The 21,814-nt window shown below is 35.1% G+C and overlaps 1 protein-coding gene across 1 annotated transcript in view; it reads right to left on the bottom strand.

The window, feature by feature from the left end:
- The window catches only part of LOC134529517 (membrane-associated protein Hem), a 131,435-nt gene that overhangs the window by 17,382 nt on the left and 92,239 nt on the right, over positions 1-21,814 (bottom strand). The window contains exons 18-19 of the mRNA XM_063363686.1: positions 8,771-8,864; positions 5,416-5,576 (exon numbers count right to left, since the gene is read on the bottom strand). Coding sequence (XP_063219756.1) covers positions 5,416-5,576; positions 8,771-8,864 — 255 coding nt within the window. The remainder of the gene's footprint in view (positions 1-5,415; positions 5,577-8,770; positions 8,865-21,814) is intronic.

Here is a 21,814-nt window from a genome sequence, read left to right as displayed (position 1 = left end):
TGAATGAGTAATGTTTGAAGAGTGCCGAGTGAGCCAATCAATACCTGGAACATTAAAATCACCAAGAATTAAAATATCTTCTTGAGTGGTAGATAGTTTTTCTTCCAAGTGTTCAAGGTACTCAAGATATTTATTCGGCGAGATGTCCGGGGCTAGGTAGATAGTTCCGATGATAAAAGTTGTTGCAGGAGATGTTTTTACCTTGATCCAGATAGCTTCAATACCGGGAAAGTCGTAAATGTAAACAGGTAACACTGATAAAATTTGGTTTTGTTAAAGGCTGAAATCACACCACCCCCTCTATTTTTCAGTGTAAGTTGAGGATTTACATCATTTCTAAAACCTATATACTGGTCTGTGAAATAGTGAGAATTTATGTTGTTATCGTTGAGCCAGGTTTCTGTTAAACAAATAATATCGTAATGAGAGTTTAAAAGGTTTTCCAGAAATTCGTTAGACATAGGCTACATAGGCTAATTTACTTTTAGTGTTAATGAATGTGAAACACAACCAATTCTGTCTTTCAAACATAAATATTTTTGTAAATAAATATAAATTAGTGATGGGTCGAGACTCGAAAAATCGAGCGAGTCGAGTCGAGCCGGCGAAACTAAACTCGACTCGAAAACCGAGTTGATTAAGATCGTGTCCTCGAGTCTCGTCAAAGTTTAGTTTTTGGCTCGACCATAATGTTGCACATTTTCCAATCGTGAAGGTACTTATCTGAAACCATGGACTTTAAAATAAAATAAAATGTATTATTTAGGCCTACCTAGTGGAAAACCTCTGATCCAACACTGAAAACCTTGAAAATAAGGTCGGAATATTATTTATTTTCGATCGTGTATAACCGCAAACAGTGCATCCCATCATTCAATATGCACTTAATATTTCTAATTCCAACAAAATACCTTTATTTAACTATAACGGAATTAAAAAATGTTCTCTAGATTCAGTCATGAACAAGACCGCGAACATCGTTAATATTTGGGCAGCTTTGGAAGTAAATAATATTTACTACTAAACACTAGATAGCCTCCATTTTAACTCTGGGCCAATGGCCTACGTAAGTCATCTTACAGCCAGGGAATGTTGCCACTTTGGCAAATCGATATCAACAATAATTGAAATCTCCAACCAGTTTTCCATGGCCGAACGGAAAATTGAGGCTGTTGATGTTTATGTTTAAACTTGAAAGTAATGTTTGCGTCGCCGGCGTCGTATTAATCATAAACGGTTTAGTATTAGTGGAATGGATATGTTTGTACGGCTTGGGACGTTACAAAGTGACTAACAGAAATCAAGAGCAGAGATTTGGGAATTTTTTGAAAAAATTGATCATCAGACAGCTAGATTCAAGTGCTGCAAAAAAATTTACAACACTCCGTCATCAACAACTTCAAGTCTGATTCGTCACTTGGATGTGCATTTTTACTTAAGTGTCAGTATGAAGATAAAAAAAAAAGACAAAAAATCAAAATGTGTAGTGCAACCTTCAATAATTATATTATATTGAGAAATATTTAACTTATATTTATTTCGCTCATCATTCTGCCACTTGAACCTTGATAAATTTCCATGAGTTTGGCTCGAGTTCAACTCGAAGACAAATTTCTATGAGTTCGACTCGAGCTCGACTCGAAGATAAATTTCTTTGTTTAACTCGAACTCGACTCGATGCTGAAATAGGGTGACTCGACCCATCACTAATATAAATATTACATATAGATCTAAGAAACTGACTATTTACATGAATTTGGACTTAGATTTGAATCTGCAAACTTGGTATGTAAAAATAATTAGCCTAATACACAAAACATTAACTAGCTGTGTCAGTATATTTAAATTCTTTGCAATCTTTATTTATTCTAACTCATTTCATCGCTGAAATCAACACATGTGTACAGCACATTTGTTTAAGCTCTCGCACCTAAAAAATTTAGGATCTTTACAAAAATAAACCTTTCAGGTAAATAAAAGGAGGCGCGGGGGGTAAAAACATGCAGAAATAATATATATTTTTTTAATTTTTATGGTAACACATATTGGCAAAATGTACCAAAACAAACTTTAGTGCAAAAAAAATTGTAGGCAAACTTATACTTCAGAACCAAAAAAATGTAAGTCACGTTTTTAAAAAAAATCAGTAAAAATTGATATAAAAATTGAAATTTTATCCTTAATACAAACATCTTTGGAATAGAAAAAAAATTCAAAAAGTTTCACATTACTGATACCTCAAAATCCTCAGTTCTTAATTAAATTATAGTTTGTTTATCAAACCTCTCAGCCAACATATTTTCTTCACATAGTTACTCTTACTGCAGCGACCCCAAGCTGACAACTAATAAAATGAAATATAGTGAAAATTAATGTCCAATAAGACAAAAATAACAACCAATATTAAGAAGTAAAGTAGTAAGTCTTGCCGAGCAACAAAACACAATCATCTCACAACAAAGACACTAGGCATGAGGGTTAGAATGCAGCTTTCAGAAACACTTATCTCGTCTGCACAGACGTCAACACAATACAAATATGTTGATAAAGAACCAGTGCTAAACTGTCCAACCAATAAAAAATTGCTTCCGACCGTAAAACCGTAAGAAACCTTACCTTCCTGGAAATTTAACTGTCAAACCATAAAAGTTTGCAGGTATAAATTCTCTCATTATATCTGTTAAATAATCAAGCATTGGATGTACGTCACCTATATTATGAAAATCAGACCAGTCCTGCTCTTTAATAGCATTAAACAAGCCATTATTGTCACTGTCTTTGAAGTTTCTAAAGGGAGAGGATATATTATTCTTGCTAATTAATATACACAAATCCCTCACTTAGCACGTCTTCAGAATGCGCAAATTCATTTAGTGCAATGTTAATTTTAGTGCCCCAGTCTTGAATACCACATCTGTAAATTTCAGTTAGCACGAAATCAACACAGCAAAAAAAAAAGGTCTGGCATGATACCACGAAGTCCGCTTCAACTCTGTAAACAACAGATGTTCCGTGGCATACAGATAGCCATACAAGGGAGGAAGAGATGCACGCACAAGTCTGAATACGCTATCAGCTGTTGTACAAACATCAGATATGGCCAGTTAAGTTGCGTTTATGGGGTGTACAAGACCAAATGTTTTTACGTCCGTACATATGCCACCATACTGTACCGTTGTCGCCCGACCACAGACCGAGCCGTGATGAACTCAGTCTAGCCAGTGGCAAGGAACTCGCACAAACACAAACAACGTCTGCCCATTTGTCTGCCGGTAACGTACGTGTGCAAGCAGCTGCAGTTGGAAATATAGTGAAATCATGGCTTCCAAGTGAGAGCATAATGCATCATATTTAAGACAAAAAATTTGAGACAAAACTAGAAGTATTACGGCATGCAGAATGTCATGAAGGCCACATTTATGTTGGTCGCACTTTAGTTTTAAGCAAGTCAACTGTGCGCACAAACGTACAAAATTAAGACTCTATCAAACGTTTATATAAGTCTTCAACTATTGGTAGTGCTAGCGGGAATATATTTGACATTAGATACCGTAACAGAAATGAACAGATGATTCACATGCAAAAGGTTGTTAAATGAATGGTGCAATGAAAAAAAATCACGGGCCTGACAGGACTGATGTGAACCAAGCGGTGATACACAAATAAGCACTTTAAATTTTGAAAAATTAAAATGTAAATATCCAGACAGTAATATCGGTTTCACTGCCAGTAAAGGATGGTTTGGAAAGTTTGCGGTAAGGTACGTGACGTGAGATGAAGGTCACGCTCGGGCGGGCAAGTCAACCAGCCAACTGATGATAACTATCTCCTGTTACACGGTGTCGTATTTGTCATAAAAAAGTATTCAATGGTAGGCTTATAAATATAAATGGTGTAATATATTTATCATTGAGTGTTATTCAACACATTTATATTACGTAACAAATTAAGTAAATTAGCCTTGCTATTTATGGAGACCAATGCTTCAGAATACATATGTGATTTCGGATAACACGAAAATTTTTAGGCACGAATTAGTCGTGCTAAGTGAGGGATTGGTAAATCTATGTTGATAATATTTTCAATGGCTGGATGCAATAAATCTTCTTTAACCAACTGATCAATAGCTTTTTTTAACAGAACAACATTGCCAATAAGTAAAACAGAAGTCCAATAATTTCTTAGAGGCCTGAATGATGATGTACTTGGATAAATCCATACATTAAACGAAGTTACTCAACACCTTGAGCTTATGATTATAAACTTAAAGCCTATGCAAAATATAAAGGTATATGTAAAATATAAAGGTATGCATATTTCTCCAGTCTACTCAAGGCAGATTAAGTCACCAAGTATAAGATCATATTTCTTACTCATTTTACAACTTATTCACATACGCTGTTCATAACGTTTATGCAGCTGGTTAAGCTGAACCCTCGAACCTACAAAAAATAGTCTCACAGATTACCACAAACATCCTTTTGACATCTCAGGTCATGTATAAGTAATTTACGAGAAAGACGATCTTGAGGGAGGGCTAAACTGTCTGACACGTGTCCTTCAAAATAAAGGTTACTCAAATGTTGAAATAAACACCATACGAGAGCAGAAGAACAACCAAAGACTTCTAAACAAAGGCCTGATGTCTTACATGAAAGGAGTCTCCAAACAAAAAGTTTACTTCCCACAAAACATGACATAATATTCACAGCATAAACTACAAATATATAGAAGAAATATGTAAGATTATGTGCATACGTTAAAGTTAAGGCTCTAAAAGTAAGATTAGTTAAAGCGTACAAAATGTTTTCGTCATATGGTAAAATATATATAGCTCAAACTGGCAATTGGTATATAACAAGGATTGAAGAAAAAACACATCAAAGGCCAAAAAATTTAAAACCCATGATAAGTAATAATCACTCATGATACAAGCATATTTCAATGGACATGTGTATATTTTATTTGGCAGTATGAATAAAGGTGCTGAATATAACAAAATGTTGACTGTGAAAGATAATTTAAAGAAGATGACTTTAAAGTTTTAAAGGATCAAATATAATTCTGTGTATATCTGTTGAATGGTTTCAGATAAGACACAAATATATCAACAAGGAAAAAAGTGGTTTTAAATAAAAATAATTCTGTGATAAAACAGCTAACAAAAAATTTCTTTGTATTTTAAATCAGTTTACTAACTATTTTCAAACATTATTGACAACCAGAAATTTGCTGACAAATGTTAAAAATTAAATTTACACCATTAACTCAAGACAATAAGGAATATACAGTAGCATAGCCAAAAGGTAGTAGCAGATACAGGCTAACATTAGGCAAAACAGCAGTCACAAAAAAATTGTAGAAGACAATTGTAGAGAGACTTTACAATCAGACAAAAACATAAATTAATATTACCATTTGATCTCCATTAGGCAGATGATGCCGAAAGTCGAGGATTGAGCTCAAAAGAAAAGGTATCCTTTCTTCCAAAACATCAACCAATGCACTCTGGGCCAGCTGTCGAAAACACAATATGACACCAACGATTGTCATCCTCTGGAGAACATTGTCAACATCTACAAATAACAGAAAAATATCACACATCAACTTGTGAGACACGACACATTTTTAAAAATCAGGCTGTAACATGGGTGCACAAATAAGAGCTATTCAGAATTAATAAAGAACATGACCAATGTTTCTTAAATGGCAGAGGTTTATGGGCTGCTAGAAGGTTAGTATACCCACTTGCTTTACTTTAATCTGTGATTCATCTCAACATGAATGTGAAATGATTGTGTCATGTATATTTCCAACTTAAAGTTTTGGTTTGAAACAGCTGCACATAAAAATAAGATGACACATAATGCAATATACTCCTCCTGCAGGGTGTCCACACAGCTGTAATAAAATTTCCCTGACTTTACCAGACCAAAATTCAAAAATTTCTTGGACAAATTTTTTGAAATAATTACTTATTTTGTATTTTTCAGCAAGAAATAAAGAAAATCCAGCCTCCACTATCTTATAGTAGGCCTAGCTCTCTCTCCACTCTCTTTATTTATTTTTATATTTACATTACTTAACATTACTTTACATTAACCAAACATCTGTACACATGGTACTGAATCTACTAAAATTTAACTTCAACTGAGGGTTGCAAAATCTTGCAATGTAACACACTGTTAATAGACATTATAGATACTTCACATGATTGCAGTCATCATACTTACTTTGAAACCAGAATCATACAATAAATATGAAAATTCAAACAAACTAAAATTCAACCTGAAAAAAAAAAGTAAGTGTAGAGTCCACACGCGACAGAAGTTAAACTTCTTGCTTATTAGGTATAGATAGAGATAAATTATTTGTATTTTTTTAAAGAACAAGAAATAATAATTGAGAATAGTAAGGATGCGGGTATGATCTCAAATGAAATAACTCTTTTCCACACAAAAATAAATTGTAGATTCTTGAAAAAAAAATACTAAAATTGTTTTTCTCGTACATTTAAAACAAACTTGCACAAAGTAAAATTAAATTTGATTTTAAATAATTCTTAACCTTGAAGCTTGACGATAATTATGTAGTTTATGCAGCTTAACTAATTATCCATATGGGCATATGGAGTCTGATGTAGGTATCTGGCATGTAAAGTGACAACATGGCATACGAACCAGACCTAGCTCAATGCTACTTTGTTGAGCCACAGTCACTCACAGCTACACTCAGATCGAGAAATATTCATGCCTCTTAGTTGGACCTGACATATTTACATGCTCATGGGCTCGTAATTATAATACTGTGTGTGATTTAGTTAATCAAATATTAATTTGTGACAAATAATTACCCATTTCAAACTAAAGCATGAAAAGCATTATACCAGCTAAAACAATACTCACATAACACTGTTTAACAATACTGATTTACACAAGTAACTAACATAATAATATGTATATGAAATAACAATACTTTCGTGCAAATATAGCCCACGGTACGGTGCACAATAATAAGCTCAAGGTGTTGCCCTTTGACCAAATACTCCCTTAAATTGGGCTGGTGTCAGGTGCAGGCGGGTCCCTACTGCTATGACCCGCCTATCCCTACAGCATTGTATAGTTAAACCTGAGCCGCACGCCACTACGTGGAGCCCGCACCAGGCTGCTCCAGTGATCACTAACCACACCAACGGCCCCGGAGTGGTGATAGCTAGACATGCCACCTCCAAAAAACAACCAATCATATGCGAGTGCACACAAGCGCAAGTGTGCAAATGCTCGACTGCACAAGTGGGCAAGGTGGCAAGAGCACAAGTGCAAGCGTGCAAGTGTGCAAGAATACTGTGTCATTTCTACCTTTCCCTGTGTCTCTCTACCGGTCCTCCATCAAGTACCTAACTATTCTCCTCCTCTCCTGGTTCCCCCACCACATACCTAGCGATTTTCCCTCGTGCGATTGGAATGTTCATAACGCTAGAAAATTGTTGTCCCCCCTCAGCAAAAATGTTTTACTTCAAAAATGTTTTCACAGTTTGGGTTATAGCAGATATTTCCCCCATTCTTCCACTTGAGAATTTCCATGACTTTTCCAGGATTTTAAGTAAATTGCCTGACTTTCTCTCACTAGTTTTAACTTCCCAGACTTTCCAAAATGTGGATATCTTATGATAATTCGACTGTCCGGGGGATATAAATTATTATAGTAGTTGGCTTATCTACAATGTGTTGAAGAATCAACCAATTAGGACACTAAAACTGACTAAAAGCTACAGTAAGTATCAATAAAACATTGCACTCAATGCTGTTGTTGGTAAGAACTGTTAAAGGATTTTGTACCTAGTTACCTTTATTTATACAACACACATTTCTCTAGTCAGTTAAGAGATGAATCATAATATAATAAATATTAAATATGAGCACTGCATACAGTGGGCGAATTCAGAAGCTTATGAACGTGGGAAAGGGGGTCTTGAAAAAATTATTTTATCTAGTGGCTGCATACACAGCACTGACATTGTTATAATCACCCTGTGAATCAACCATACAAGCACATAGAGGAAATATTTTGTAGATCTAGACTTTCTAAGTGAAACATATCAAGTACCCAGCTGGAGATGTATCACGAGACAGCAAAGCGGGCCAGCTATTGGTTTGGCTTTAACAATAACATTTTTGTATATTCTTTACAAAGAATTTGACAGGGATGATCATTTAAAATAATAAAAAAAAATTGACTACTGTGAGGAATCCTATCGCATACAATGAGAAAAAATACTATAGTATCAGCTCTAGAATACATGTAATTAAAAAAAATCTCTCTTTAGAATCATTCATTAAAATGAGATTTATGGATTTTCTTTGTAGTCTGACTTCACTTTCAAACACAGTGACTGATCTCCAGTGTCTATTAATATTTCACATCTTCCTTAGTATTTCTTCAAGAATAACAACACAGTTGCATTATATTTTTTATTGCTTGTCTTTCTTTCCCTTTTAACTGCAAACTACTTTGAAAACAAGGTTATCCATTATACAGAACATTATCGCCGAAATCATAGTTTAACTAAAACAGTTCTCGATATTTTGAAGAAATAATATTTTGAACCAGATTTTTAAACAAAAATATTACCCTTAGGAATATACCTCAATTTTTTTAGAAATCAACTACTAAAATAATCTGGGTGAGTTTCCAAACAACGTGAAATGTTCAATACACACTGTTAGATGCAAAACAAAAAAAACAGTAAAAAACTAATAACAATACTTACGCTGCAGCTTTTTGAATTGCTCTTTCATTATTTCTGGTTTGTCGAAATTGGTCCTCAACGTGATGAGAACTTCTTTGTTCACTGATACTAATTTCTGAAAATTAAATACCATAACACTAGGTGAGCAGAGAACCGTTTTTATACAGAGTCAAAATCTAATTTATTATGGAAAATATTTTAAAAAATGTAATTTTAAAAATGTGTTTTTCACTATTATTTTCAATTCATGATAATGAAGTGATATGTATACAAATATAAACCCACACATGATGGCGATAAAAAAGGCATGACAAATAGGTAACACTACACACAACTTTTAACTAAGTGTATTGTTATGAACAACTAACATTTAAAATAACGCACAGATAAAATGTACCACACACACCACTATAGCAGTAGAAATAAAAAAAACACAAAAATGCTTTCTAGATTATGCACGGAAAATTAGACAACCCAAAAATTGATTAACAACTTAAGCCAGCTAAAAGTGAATACAATATTTAAAGTAGATTGTAGCCTTTCGCTAACATTGTCTGATAAACTATTGTAGCAGTAGTGTGTACCAACATTCACTCTGCATTGCAGCCAGCATCTACAGGGGTGGAATCAACTGAGAGCTGGGGCCTATTCCACAAAAGTACAAGTTACAAATAAATTATCCTACAAGTAAATGTACAAGTAATGTAAAACTTGTAAACATTTTTAAATTCGTACACACATGTTTGGAAGGAAAAGTACAAATGTGTGTCAAACAAAATTGTAAACTATAATTACAATTTAACCTAGCTCTTAAGGTAGGTGAAAGTATGTTGAGTAGTTGTTTCTTTTGTCGTTACCTGTTAATCAAAGTACTGTTACTATTTGGGATACATCCTCCGATGAAGGAAATTAATATATTGATCCGGATGTGATAATCCTTTCGGGTAGTCACCTTTCTTGGATGAGAGCGGCGTTGAAATTGTTATGTCTGGTGCATAGGAGTCGAGCACTTGTAACAACCCAGATTACAGCCTTCCTGATGCAATTCATTAATAATAATTTGTTATAAATTTTTTGTCATATTTCGGGTTAGATGTAAAGTTTTTCCTTTTAAAAGTTATTGTAAACGTAATTCTCCGGGCTTATTGTTTTTATTTTTTAAAATTCATTAGTTTATTTTTGAAGTAATTTTTTTGCTGGCATCTTTGTGTGGGAAGGCGTGCTGACGTGTTTCTCCTTCGTTTTTGCACGACCGAGGCTTTGTTTCACATGCTAGGCATGTGTGTCACGGTCACGGGAGTGCGAGAAAGAGACAAAATCACTGCGTCGTGGGAACAGAAGTAAGCATTTCGTGGGAGCTTCTGTTGCTATGCGCTGTGATTGGCTGAAAATTGCGTCAGCGAGCCCAGGACACTGCCCGCACAAAGGAAAGGAAGGCTGTAAGATCAGTCACTGTCCGAGCACCAGGCCGAGCGATCGTTGTTCGGGCGGCGGGCCGAGCAGGCCGTGGCCGGGCGATGGCTCAGTGTCATATATATTTTTTAAGTACATTTAATTTTTATGTATTCTGTTGTGCTAAATATTTTATGATTTTTAAATGAATAATTAAAACCAGGTAATACATTGAACATTGTATATATATATTTATATATATATTTCTTCTTTCTTCGTGACCTGTAACCTGTATGTTCCACTCATCAACTAATTTGAGCTAGCCAGAGGAGGTGAGTGGTGACACGCTATTCTGTATGCATTGTCTACATGCTGGACGAGTTAGTGCGTGCACCTGTTGCTTACCGTGTCAGTTGCTGGGGTGGCATTTGGACAGGTGGTGTGCTGAGCAGGCGGAAGAGCCCCAGTGTGGTCGGGCGTCATGTCTTGAGGAAGACAAGAGAGAGTCGTAAGTGGGTCGTGGTTATGAGCAGTAGAGGAGAAGCAAGAAAATAGCATTTGTTATATTTTTTTTGGCCAGTTTATGGGAATGTAGCAGTTTCAATTGTGGAACAGTGGAATCCCAGTTCTCCATATTAAATTATGGAGGCAGGATTAATGAATTGGTGCGACAGTAAATCATGCTTCAGCAATACAACCTGATTTGGGATCAGCGAAGTTAATAAATAACTTTAAAAGTTTCAACTAGCATTGTGACTTGAAAAGAAAAAGCATTTAAAGTAGAGTAGGAGTATTTCTTCTACACACCTATTAATTTTTTTGTATTTATTAAATCCAGAATTAAGCGAGCCAAAATTTTAAAGATATGAAATTGAAAGTGTGTTGAGAATTAAAGACGGCATGTTTTTAAGAGTACACAATTTTGAATGGTTATAATTTTTTTTTAGGTAAACAAATGTACATCTGGTATAAAAGGTGTGTAATTCAGAACTCTGGGTGAATGAGTTGTCACAGGAAATTAGAAAACTGAGTAATGGTGTCAAGTGCATGCTAGATGTGTATTTAAAATTCTTAACTGTAGATAACTTGATAGTGAGTTTTTCGCAGCGAAATTGTGTTAGGTAATAAATAAGCTGAACAGGAAAGAGCCTATACTAATATTTTTCCCGAACAATTCTATATTGGGTCAAAACCTAGAATATCCACTTCTTAGGTGCATATTATTTACCGCAGAGGTAATTTATAGAGAAGTATTCTAGTGTTCAATATTAATATATTCAAAATATTATGTAGCATTGCAGGAAGTGCCTTCCCCAATTTTTCTTTAAGTTTTTATGAATAATATGTTTAACAGTAATACAGTATGTAAGTTGTTTAAATAATTTTCAGGCATCATAACCTAACTGAGGTACATGTGGAAAATCATTGAAACTTACAATTGATCTTTTCAAATAACTTTAATGATAATATTTTACCGTTTATAATAAATTGTTTTCCAGGTTAATATTTATGTTTGCTTATGTTTTATAATGTACTCTCTCAATTAATTACCGTTTCTAATATTTGTGCATAGTTTAAGCCTATTTGCTTTATTATGAAACAGCCCTGTAACTGTAAATTTACCGAATTCTTGCTAAATAATTACGTTTTTATGTGTTTTAAAATGGTTTTTAAGCTTTATATATTTTGTTTATTTGCGCAAATGCACTGTAACGTATTTTCTTTTGTAATTTTGTCTGTGGGATGATGCAATCATGAGAGCTAGTTGCGTGGCAGTTAAGAGTGAGAAAGAAAGGCGTGCGTCGACACAGTGAAGCCGAGGTGATAAAACGATAATGATGCATCCGGTGTTAGGCAGAGACAGAGCAACTAGCGTGAGAAAATATTTTGGGAGTCCCCGATTTTGATGTGAATTTGAAAAGAGACAGATCAAGGGAAACCCAAAGTTATGTGTGTACAGGGTTTTTTCATGTATTGTAATTTGTTCTGTGATTGGCTGGTGGGAGGGAGTGTTTGATACTGTGCTGTTTTGGCCGAAAGTTACGTCATGGTGCAATTCTTGGTCTCTCCTGAGACCCGTGTGTCGTTTTGGTTTTTTAGTTATCTACTGCACAGCGGCTGAGGAGGTGGGTAGTTGAGTAGGTGGCTCAAAACATTATTATTATGAAGATTTAAAGAGTCAAATTCGCGGCTGTGGTCCGGGCGTCACTGGTTTATAATCAACCTTATTTTTATTTTTTTGTACATTATTAGAATTTAGTGACTACAGTCGTCGGTAATCACCCAAAACAGGACTTAGTAAAATTCGTCATTGTTTCTGAGGACATTGTCTTTCGGCATTGTACCGAAAAGTTGAGTGCAACTGCGGGACTTAACTACGAACTGTTTTTAATATTCAAATTTCAGCCAGTCAGTGTATGATTCAAATTAATGAAGCTTATTCATTTTGAGTAAGGAAAATACTGTTTTAACTTGTAAATGTTGTGGTAGCAAGATGGCGGCAAATGTCTCGTAAATTCGTAACGTATAAATAAATAAACAGTGAAAAACATTTTTGTGTACGAGAGACATCATTGAAATTCAACATCGCCCATAACTAATATTCTGAGGGAAACATAACCTCAGTTTTTCGCATCCGAATATGCAAGTGTATCCCGTGAGTTACCCTTCAAAGACTAAAACGTGAAATATCTGAGCTAGTCCAGGGGTCTTTGGAGTGTAACAATTACATTGTTATAGTGGAGTGAAGTTGGTGGTAATATTTTGGTTATCACTTAGGAGATATTTATGAAATTAATTTGCTGCAATATATATTTAATCTGTTGTGATATATTTTATACATACTGCATAATTTTAGAGATATTTTTATAAATTATTGAGAAAATTTTACCACGTTGTTTTTATGCTTAAAGGTATTTTATGAATGGGCATAATTTTATATAAAGTTGTAACAGTAACCTATCATCCTATGTGAATATGTGTTACATTTTAAATGAGATTAACTCACTTGGAGAGTTTAAATGATTAAAGTTATGTCACTGGTATACCATGCAATACTGCAGTCCGAATATTTTATGGTGGATAGGTTGATTTGTAATGATATTGTTCCTAACAAAGTTTGGTATGATATATGCACAAGAGGGACACCACCTGTGAATGCTGCCCTTGGTACGATTCTTGCAATTGTCCCTAGTGATGATTTAAAGTTGAGTAAAGATTTTAATTTCCATGTTGATAGTAAATTTGCTGAGCAACATTTTGTCAGTTGCATATCTTGTTGTTAAAGTTGTTCTTTTATGCTTTTTGAAGTTTTACATCTCAACTAACCCTCTTTATACTAGTCTTTCCTTACGCTACTGCCTTTTGCTTTCCCCTGTTGGTTACTGGTGAGTAGGTCACAGCAAGGGCAAGGGTAGTGACAGGCAATAGTCTACTGCTACTTCCCTTATAAGAACTTGTTCAGTTTGCTGTAAAATTTGTTTTAAATATTGCATAGAATGTATACAATATGGTAATTAGACATCTGCAAATTGTGATTTTTCAGTTCGAATCGAAATCGAATCGAATTTCAAAAAAATTCACGAGTTTTGAATTTTTTTCGAATCGAATTTGAGAATATTTATTAAAATAACATAGATCATTAAAAAATTTTAACATACCACCTTTGAAAAACTTGTCACATAATTGAAAGTTTAAATCAAGTAACTAAAATTAAAGTGAGACTATATTGAGAAGCACGAGATTTTCAAAAATTAAAAAAAAAAAAAAAAAAAACATTATTTACAGTAAAACTTATTTCCAGTAAAACTTATTTCCACTTTTCATGGGGTCAAAGTAAAAAAGTTTAAAAGCGGGAAAGTGTAAATAAAGGAAAGACCATAAAAAGTATCACAGCTTACCTTATTTAGCATGTTTGCCTTTCAAGGATAAAAATATTAATAAAAATATCACAGCATAAGGAAGTTGTACAAAAGAAAAATAACAAATTTACCATTTTTATCGCTTAAGTATCGCACATTTTATTCTCAAATCAAGTTTGAAAATTAGATGTGAGACCGTGGGTGCTACTATTATGCAAAAAAAATAAGTAAAGTAATCCATAAAAACAAAACCTATTAATGGAAAGTACGTTTATTTAAAAAGTAGACTTTGCGAAAGCACATCAAATAATTTAAATTAATAAGTGATGCAATAAAACCATTTTATTCAACGTAAAAAAAAAAAGGAACCCGTAACAAGAACGTGATTTGTAACCATACGCGTAACGATCGTGCTTGTTAACTCGGTTCCTGACAGAGCGCGCGCGTGCATGCAGTCTGGGAGCTATCATTATAAATCTTCGACTGCTTGCGCGCGCTCTATACACGAATACAGGAATCAACACAACCAAACTGGCGCTGCTTACGTTTTTATAAGCGGTATAAAGCGACTCCCGAGACGTTAAAGATGAAGTTTATAACTTTTAAAAAGTCTTTAAAACACAATTTATACATCAGATTACTTTGTAATAGGATTAATTAAGTTAGTAAGCAATTTTATCAGAACGAACGGCGTAAACTGCGTAACGCAATAGGCGCGTTATAAACAACGGGAATTTATTGCATTACATCAAATGAGGTTAAAACGGGACAGAAATAAAATGGTTCAAATAACGGGAAAACGTAAATAACGGTAACGTAAATAAGGGGTTTCGCTGTATAATTTTTGTAAGTGGAAGATGTAATCGTCCATTTACATTTCTTTTAAACATGGGGGGGGGGGGGGGGGATGTCTTAGTGTATTGATTTTGCAAGTCAAATTATTGTAAAATGTATTCGATTTGAATTGACGAATCGAATATCAAAAAATTCGAACTCAAATTCGGAAATTTCGAATATTCGCAGAACCCTAATGGTAATGTCAGTATATCAAGATTGATATGAAGAACTGACCCTATAAAGCTAACAAAGAAATTAATTTCTTTTGAAAGTGTGACACCAAAAGACGATGGGGCAATAGACTATATAGAAGCCATTATCAACAAAAGTGGTTTTGAAAGTGAGACAAGAGTATTTAGAACACACGTGAATTACTAAGTTTGAAAGTATTTTAAAATTTAACAATCAATTTTGAATGCATGCCGTAAAACTGGAATCACTACTTAGGAACAGACTTCATTGTCGCACCAACAGAGAAGTAAAGCTTTACCAGCAAAACTGGAGCTGTCAGTAGTGTGTCATTCTCCACTGGCTAAGAAATGGTGTACAGTACTATTCTGTCATCAATATACATTATTGGATTAGTGAGGTTAGGGTTTTTGTGTTAAAATTAATTCATAGATATATTTAATTTTAAAATGCCTTTTAAAAATAATTGTTAGCAAGGCTTTTGATTTCTCTTGTTTGTGTATTTATCGAATATGGCACAAAGAATGTCCTTCTTGTCCATTATATCATTTAAAATTGAAAACTTGCTTATATATTCAAAGACAAGATCAAACAAACCAACCAAAAATAATAAAAAAAATTATTCCCAAACCACCGTGTTTAGGTTATGGCAACAAAAACAGATATAATTATTGCCAACTTGTACAGTTGTACTTTTATTCTTACACTTGTTACAATTCTTTGTGGAACACTTCTAACATGTAACTTGTACTTAAAGGGCCTTGTACTTGTTGATTTGTAACGTGTACAATTGTACATTCATGGAACAGGCCCGTAATCTTTTTTTTTTTGCTTGAATCCCTGTGCAAATACTGATTTCAGTACTGCCCACAGACACTGTGCAAATTTGGTCAGGACTACCTGATACATGGGACCTTTATCTTCTGCCTAGTGCACCTTGTAACGTTACAAAGACCCCTGCCCACCCAACGTTGCAGAGTATTCTTATGTCATGAGGTTTTTTTGTTATAAAAAGTATATCAGCTGATTGTGTTAAGTTCAAGGATATAGTGACCTAGTTTGATATTGTATTTTAGTGACATAAACAGTCTTGTAAATAATTTTGATCACTTTTCATTTATAGAAAAGCTGTTTAACTATATTTTTACTAGTTTCCCAAGTTTGCTAGGTTATTATTGCTGTAACTGCATTTTTCAGTCTTGTATTTATTTTCAATAGTATTTTTATACCCATGTTTTATGCTTGTATTTGTGTGGAAGTTTTTATAATGTTTATAGAACATTAGTTATTGTTTGAGTGAAACAAAGGACGAAGGACAGGTGCATGACTTGGCGGCACCAATTTCTTAGACAATTTTTCAGCTGCCCAGGATTTCTGGCAATTTCTGTATGTACTCTTATGATGGGAAAGTTGAACTCATGCATTTCCCACTGTGTTGTGATTGGTCAGGAAGGTGACGCACCTGCCTCTTCCCTGCATGGCGGTAGGCTGTGGCGTCATCTCACCAGTTCTCTGCTCGATGCTGACTATTTAATTCGCGTTCGGAAGTGGCTTACACCAATAAGTAAAATGTGCTAAGGAACAAATTTTACTGCTGTGGTCCGGGCTGTGCCGGTAATCAACCTCGTTTTGGGCATTTATTTACAGTTTCTGTGTCCACAGTTGTCTGCATTCAGCCCACAAATGGGTTACAATGATTTTTAGCAGCCATCCCAAGGACACCTATGTCCTTGGTTTAAACCATTGACACCAAGTGACTTCGGGACTTATTTGCTAGGTGTAATGTGTTTGAGTATTTAGAATATTTTTCGGCATCATAACAATTAATAAATATTTATTTATAGAATCCATTTGTACACCAAAATTTGGCCGATTGGACTTGGGAGACCTGTTGTCCACTAAGCACAATTTATTTGTGTACTAATTATGTTTTTCTGGTGAATGCAAGAAGTGCACTCTTTTCTGGGTTTATTTTACACAAATTGTTTTGCCATCTTGTTTTTGTGGTTGAGTCATTTGACTTATGTCCTTGATTTCTAATCATCCTTCTTCTTCTTGAATTTCTTTACTCTTTCTGTAAATATCATGGAGTGTAGCAACTGTTATTGTCTGAGGTTTGTTTCTGTAATAAAAGTTGGGAACTTTATTGAGCTTCAATATCCACAAGCATTTGTTGTATGTACTATTCTTGAGTTTTGTTGCTTTGGGTATGCTGTCTACTTTGGCTTTTGCTTTTATTTAATGAAATCTTGCACGGATGATTCCTCTTCTGTACTTCATATTTTGTGTTTTCTGGCATTCTGATTTTGCTTCTGGGTCTATCTTGTTTGGAGTGTGCTTTGCATTTTTTTCTTTTGTTATCCATTTCTTACTTTCAGCTGGCCTTTCATTTACTTGTTTCATATTTTGTTTAGTTTCCCTGCCATAAGGTTGCTAGGGGTGGGGGTGATGATGATGGTGGGTTGATCACTTATTTTGTTATTTGTATTTTTTTTATTGCAATGCTTTTGGTTTCAACATTAACAGAAAATCTGTTTTGCCTTGTTTTACATATTGTTTGCCAATGTCACACAATGTCCGACTAGCGTTAAGGTTTCCTGGCAGCTAGGGTTCTTTCTGTCCAAGGTGTGCTTTAGAATGTTAACAGTTTCTGAAACTGGCACTTTGGTGAATATGTATGAAACTACATTGAAACTGACAAGAATGTCAGCCTTGACTTTAAAATAGGTTGCATTCTTAATGTAGGACTTCAGGTTTAGTAAAGCTGAGCTAATGAGTTTGCTGGGATATCTGGCTAAAGGAAGTGTTGGAGATCCTACTGTGCTGACAATAGGGTGAAGTGGAATGTCTAGCTTATGGAATTTTGGTAGTCCATAGAATAACAGTTTTCTGCCTTCTTTGACAATTAGCCATTTCGTGACTTCTTCTGGAAGAAATGATTTAATGATCAGTTTCTTAGTCATCATTTCAATCTGTCTGATGGGGTTGCGTTTGGTTGCTTGACATATCGGACCTGATAGTAAATCGGTGATTTTGGTTTTAGAGTCTTCAGTGATGAGGATTACGGTAACATTTCCCTTGTCAGCTTTCAGGACACAGATATCCATATCCCTGCACAGTTCTTTAAGATTTCCTTTCTCCTCTTGTGATGTTAGAGGGAGCAAGCGTGGCATTCTTATAATGATCTGACTATTTCAGATAGAATATCTTCTGCAGCTGCAATTGAAATATAATGGCTGTCTCAACACCATAGACCGATATCATCTGTCAGTAGCATTTTCGGTGTTACAGCAAAATTTATTTCTTAGGTAAGTAGGGAAATGCTGTCATTGTCGAGTGCTTTGCTCAATAGATTAATAATGACCTTACTTGTGTCAAAGCTTGAGTTTTCCTTCTTTGTATGTAGTGCAGAGAATTCCTTGATTTGTCTGCCTGATGATCTGGTTAAGACTGAGACTGCCTGTTTAGTAGAGGTTTTATCCACTGTGCCCACATGTTGCCGAAGGTGAAGACAATAAAGTATGTTTATAGTAGGTTTGACTTTGAGTAAGGTGTATTCTTTCTCGTAGAGCACTTGGCTGAAACGTAGGTATATTCAATGGGCTGGTGGAGTCTTGATGATGTGGTGAAGCTTGGTCCTACCCAGATTCATTGTCATGATTGATTTTCAACCCTGAAGATGCCTACTGCAATGCAGATCGAAACATCAGTACGCACTTCCACTGCGACATGTCTCAACCTCGAAAACCAAAATAGTTTTTTTAAACAAGATATTGTTATTTCACATCTTCTGGTTTGAATGTCACTTAATTATAAAGAATATTTTATGACTGGTAATAAAGAGATAATAAAAATATGCCACCAACCAGATACAGTAACAAATTCTTTCTGGCTGAAATAAGTGGTGGTACATATAAAAGTGCACTCATGTTCTAGCACAGACCAAATTTTCACATAGTACTTTTGTGTTAAATTTTATATATACCAAGTTAAATATTTTCATAGCTCTAGTAACACAGACTATACAGTTTCCTTAAATCAGTGCTCTTTAACCCGCAAACCGTGGGTCATTTGCAACCCGCCAGGTGATTTTTTGTGGCGCTAGAACCATGAAACAGAGTGTATTATTTTTATTCCAGTGTACAGGCTAATATTAAATAAACACAGAAACGTACTCTCTGTTTTCATATTTAGATTTTGTAACCCTTTTCTGTTATAAATAAGAAGTTCACTGCAGTTTTATCATCTTGAGTCTTTAATTGCACGTTTGTACAAGCTTACACTTTTACATTTTCCCAGCCACTCAACATGGCCGCCCGGATTTGGTTAACATGTCGCCAACATAACATCTTACATCTCCTTTACTATATATGGATTGACACTAATGACTGTTTACATACAAAATTTACACCCAATAAGCTACAACCAGTTCACATAGTTACATGGCTCAACAACAGTATCTGTTTACATTTCAAGTTTACATACAAAACACTACAATTAGCTCACATGCAACTGTGACTGTTTACATCTTCATATGTCTACAACTAATTTACATAATATTCTAAATAGCGAGGCCTTCTAATAGCCCTTCCTGGCCTAAGGGTTGGCAATGAATCGAGCATTGTTTCTTCACTACCACTGACGGAAGCAGAACCCAGATCAATAATAGAAGTAGCACTTTCACAGTCTCTTGGCAAGTCAGTAACACAACCTGAAGGCACATTATTTACAAAGCCAGATACTATCCTTAAGTGTTTTCTGTTTCTCCGGTAGACAGTGCCACCCTAATGTCTTAAGCAAATAAGAGCGAGGTGTATCATATTTACCAACAATAGTGGCTGGGTTCCACATATTACCTTGTTGAACTCTAACAAACTGATTTGGATGCAAATCAGGGAGGGCTTTCGCACCCCTATCAAAGTACAACTTCTGACTCTCCTGACATGCCTGTAATCTATCAGGAACATCAGCATGAATGTGTGGTTTAAGCAGATCTGAGTGGGAATTTTGGACTTCAATCGACAGTGCAACAGCATTTGAGCTGGGGACAGTTGAATACCAGGAATAGGAGTATTTATTTCTGTATTCCAGTAGTGCTAGAAATAACGGGATTTTATACCCTGATACCTTCCGTAACATACGCTTTGCAATATCCACTGCTTTTTCAGCCAGCCCATTAGACTGAGGGTAGTGTGGACTAGTGTTTTGAACTTTAAAATTCCAACATTCACAAACTTCTTAAATTCATAGCTGTTGAAAGGCACATTATCAGAGACAATTAAATCTGGACTACCTAAAATAGCAAAAACATGTTCCAACTGTGTGATTACTTCAGTTGATGATTTATCTGTAAGAAGTTTCACTTCTAACCATTTAGAGTAGTAATCGATGACAACTAAGAAATTCTTCCCTGCGAACTGTAAGATATCCATTCCCAAATGAGCCCAAGGCCGGTCAGGTATTGGATGTGGCAACAACGGCTCCTTAGTGTTGCATCTTTGATAGGTTTGACAAACTTCACATCTAACAACAAGTATTTCAATGTCCTGGGACATATTAGGCCAGTAAAGTGCCTCTCTGGCTCTGGCTTTACATTTACTGATCCCAAAGTAAGTTTCATGAATTATAGATAGCATGGCTGGTCTCCGAGATGCAGACACAAATATTTTTAACCCAACAAAAATCAAGCCATCTAATACTTCCAACAAATGCTTTAACCTCCAAAACATTTTACAGGAATCAGGTAACAACTGTTTTCAAACAGGCCAGCCATCAGAAACAACCTTCACGAGGGCCGAGAGTTGGGGATCCTGTGCTGTACTGTCCGCGCCAGGAAAGGTGGCACTCGAGCTCCCTAGTCCTCGGGCTAATGGGAGGGCACGTCTACCCGCAGCGACGGGCGACAGCAGTAACGGCACGGCCGTATATTCTCTTACATGAAAACATTTGTCCGCGCCAGGAATGGTGGCACTCGGTCACTCTAGTCCTCGGATCAGAGGGTACGATCATCTGTAGCGAGGATGATAGTAGTAACGGCGTGGTCATATATTCCGTTACATGAATAGATTTATAAATGTTTCACAGTAAATGTTGATATACACCTGTACCATGTGACCATAATCATTGAATTTACAACAGCTTTTAAGACAAGGTACTAATTTGTTTGAGTAAAAAAAAAAAACACATTGAACATTAAACATAATTTAAAATACTAAACATTTATGTCACATCAAAATTTAAACAAAACTTTCAACACGGTACTGCATTACTGCACAGCTGAAATGTCCCTGCAATCTTTGTATAGCTATTCAATACAAAGTGTCTTAGGCATTACTGTATCTTATGCTTCAAATCATATATATATTAGTGATGCACCGATTCCGATACCGATTAACGATAATCGCCGATAATTACATTTTACCGATTAATCGTTATCACCGATTATTTAAATACCGATACCGATGTAAGTTGTATTTTACGCATCCTTTATTTTCTCGTCAGATTTCGTAGACATATTTCGCCGCATATCTTACGCCAGATTTTAAATAAAAAAAATTAGGCGCACACTCACTATTTTAATTTAGTATTCATTCCCGCCGCTATTTATTTTGTAAACACGCAACTAAGAACCATAGATACCTGCATACAGATAAAAGTTGTACTGCCAACTTTATAATAAGACAGAATTAAAGTGGTTACGATTACGATCAGGTTTAGCAGCGCTAGCGATCATAGTGAGAAATAATGAAAACGTCCAAAAGGAGAGAGCGGTTGCTTTAGCACCAAA

Source organism: Bacillus rossius, chromosome 2 (genome assembly GCF_032445375.1).
Source record: "Bacillus rossius redtenbacheri isolate Brsri chromosome 2, Brsri_v3, whole genome shotgun sequence".
NCBI lineage: Eukaryota > Metazoa > Arthropoda > Insecta > Phasmatodea > Bacillidae > Bacillus > Bacillus rossius.
The sequence above is the reverse complement of the archived record's forward strand: the minus strand, read 5'-3'. Positions and strand labels throughout refer to the sequence as shown.